The 956-nt window shown below is 55.0% G+C and overlaps 1 protein-coding gene across 1 annotated transcript in view; it reads left to right on the forward strand.

Annotated features, from left to right (window-relative positions):
- The first annotated feature begins 360 nt into the window (after positions 1-360).
- The window catches only part of LPL (lipoprotein lipase), a 29,743-nt gene continuing 29,147 nt past the window's right edge, over positions 361-956 (forward strand). Inside the window, exon 1 of the mRNA XM_024752851.1 lies at positions 361-652. Coding sequence (XP_024608619.1) covers positions 565-652 — 88 coding nt within the window. The 5' untranslated portion in view covers positions 361-564. The remainder of the gene's footprint in view (positions 653-956) is intronic.

The raw sequence follows: 956 nt of genomic DNA on the forward strand, positions 1-956 counted from the left end.
CATCAGAGGAGGAGTGGGTTTCAGTGTTGACCAAATGTAGTTTAACAACTTAACTTCCTTTCCTTAGAAAACTGGTGATTCCAGATTATTTCACACAAACCTGTGTTTATTGCTTGTGCTGGGCACCCAGCAGAGCCAGACCCCTTAGGAAAAGCAAATAGGCCTCATAGAGAAAGTAAAATTTCCTTTCTGCCCTTTCCCCCTCTTCTTGCTGGCAGGGTTGATCCTCATTACAATTTGCTCAAATATTTGGAAGTGAATTTAGGACCCTCCCCCCAGCTTATGATTTTATAGCCAATAGGTGATGAGGTTTATTTGCATATTTCCAATCACATAAGCAGCCGTGGAGTGGAAACAGTGTCAGACTCAATTTCTCCTCCTCTTCCTCCTCCTTCTCCGAGGAAACCTGCCACTTCTAGCTGTCCTGCCTCCTCTTTAAAGGGTGACTTGCCCTGCGCCAGACCGCTGCTCCAGCCTGCTCCCGCCTCAGACTCGACCGGTCCATCCGTCTGTCCCCGCTCCAGCCGGGTGCCCTGTAACTCCCACAGAGGGACGCGCCCCGAGATGGAGAGCAAAGCCCTGCTTCTGGTGGCTCTGAGCGTGTGGCTTCAGAGTCTGACCGTCTCCCGCGGAGGGGTGGCCACCGCCGACCGTAAGTTTTGCGCGCAGACTCCCTTCCACTTGCAGAATCTGCTCAGCGGCCACTTGCACACGTTGTGAAGATGGGAAGGAGGAAGTAGGAAGGGGTTGCGATGCGCGCCGGGGACTCTCCTAGCCCGAGCGCTTGCCCCAGAAAGGGTCACCGGGGTGGGATCTGGAAGGGCCACGGAGGGAATTTTTCCTCCGATCTCTATGGGGCGGCTCCCACTTCTCCTTTCTCTCTTTCCCGCGTTCCCGCGCTGTCCCCTCCACTCTGGCTGAGGCTGAGTTCCCCTCCCCCTGGGCTCAGCAGGGAA

Source organism: Neophocaena asiaeorientalis, unplaced genomic scaffold (assembly GCF_003031525.2).
Source record: "Neophocaena asiaeorientalis asiaeorientalis breed wild unplaced genomic scaffold, Neophocaena_asiaeorientalis_V1.1 scaffold471, whole genome shotgun sequence".
Classification (NCBI taxonomy): Eukaryota; Metazoa; Chordata; class Mammalia; order Artiodactyla; family Phocoenidae; genus Neophocaena; species Neophocaena asiaeorientalis.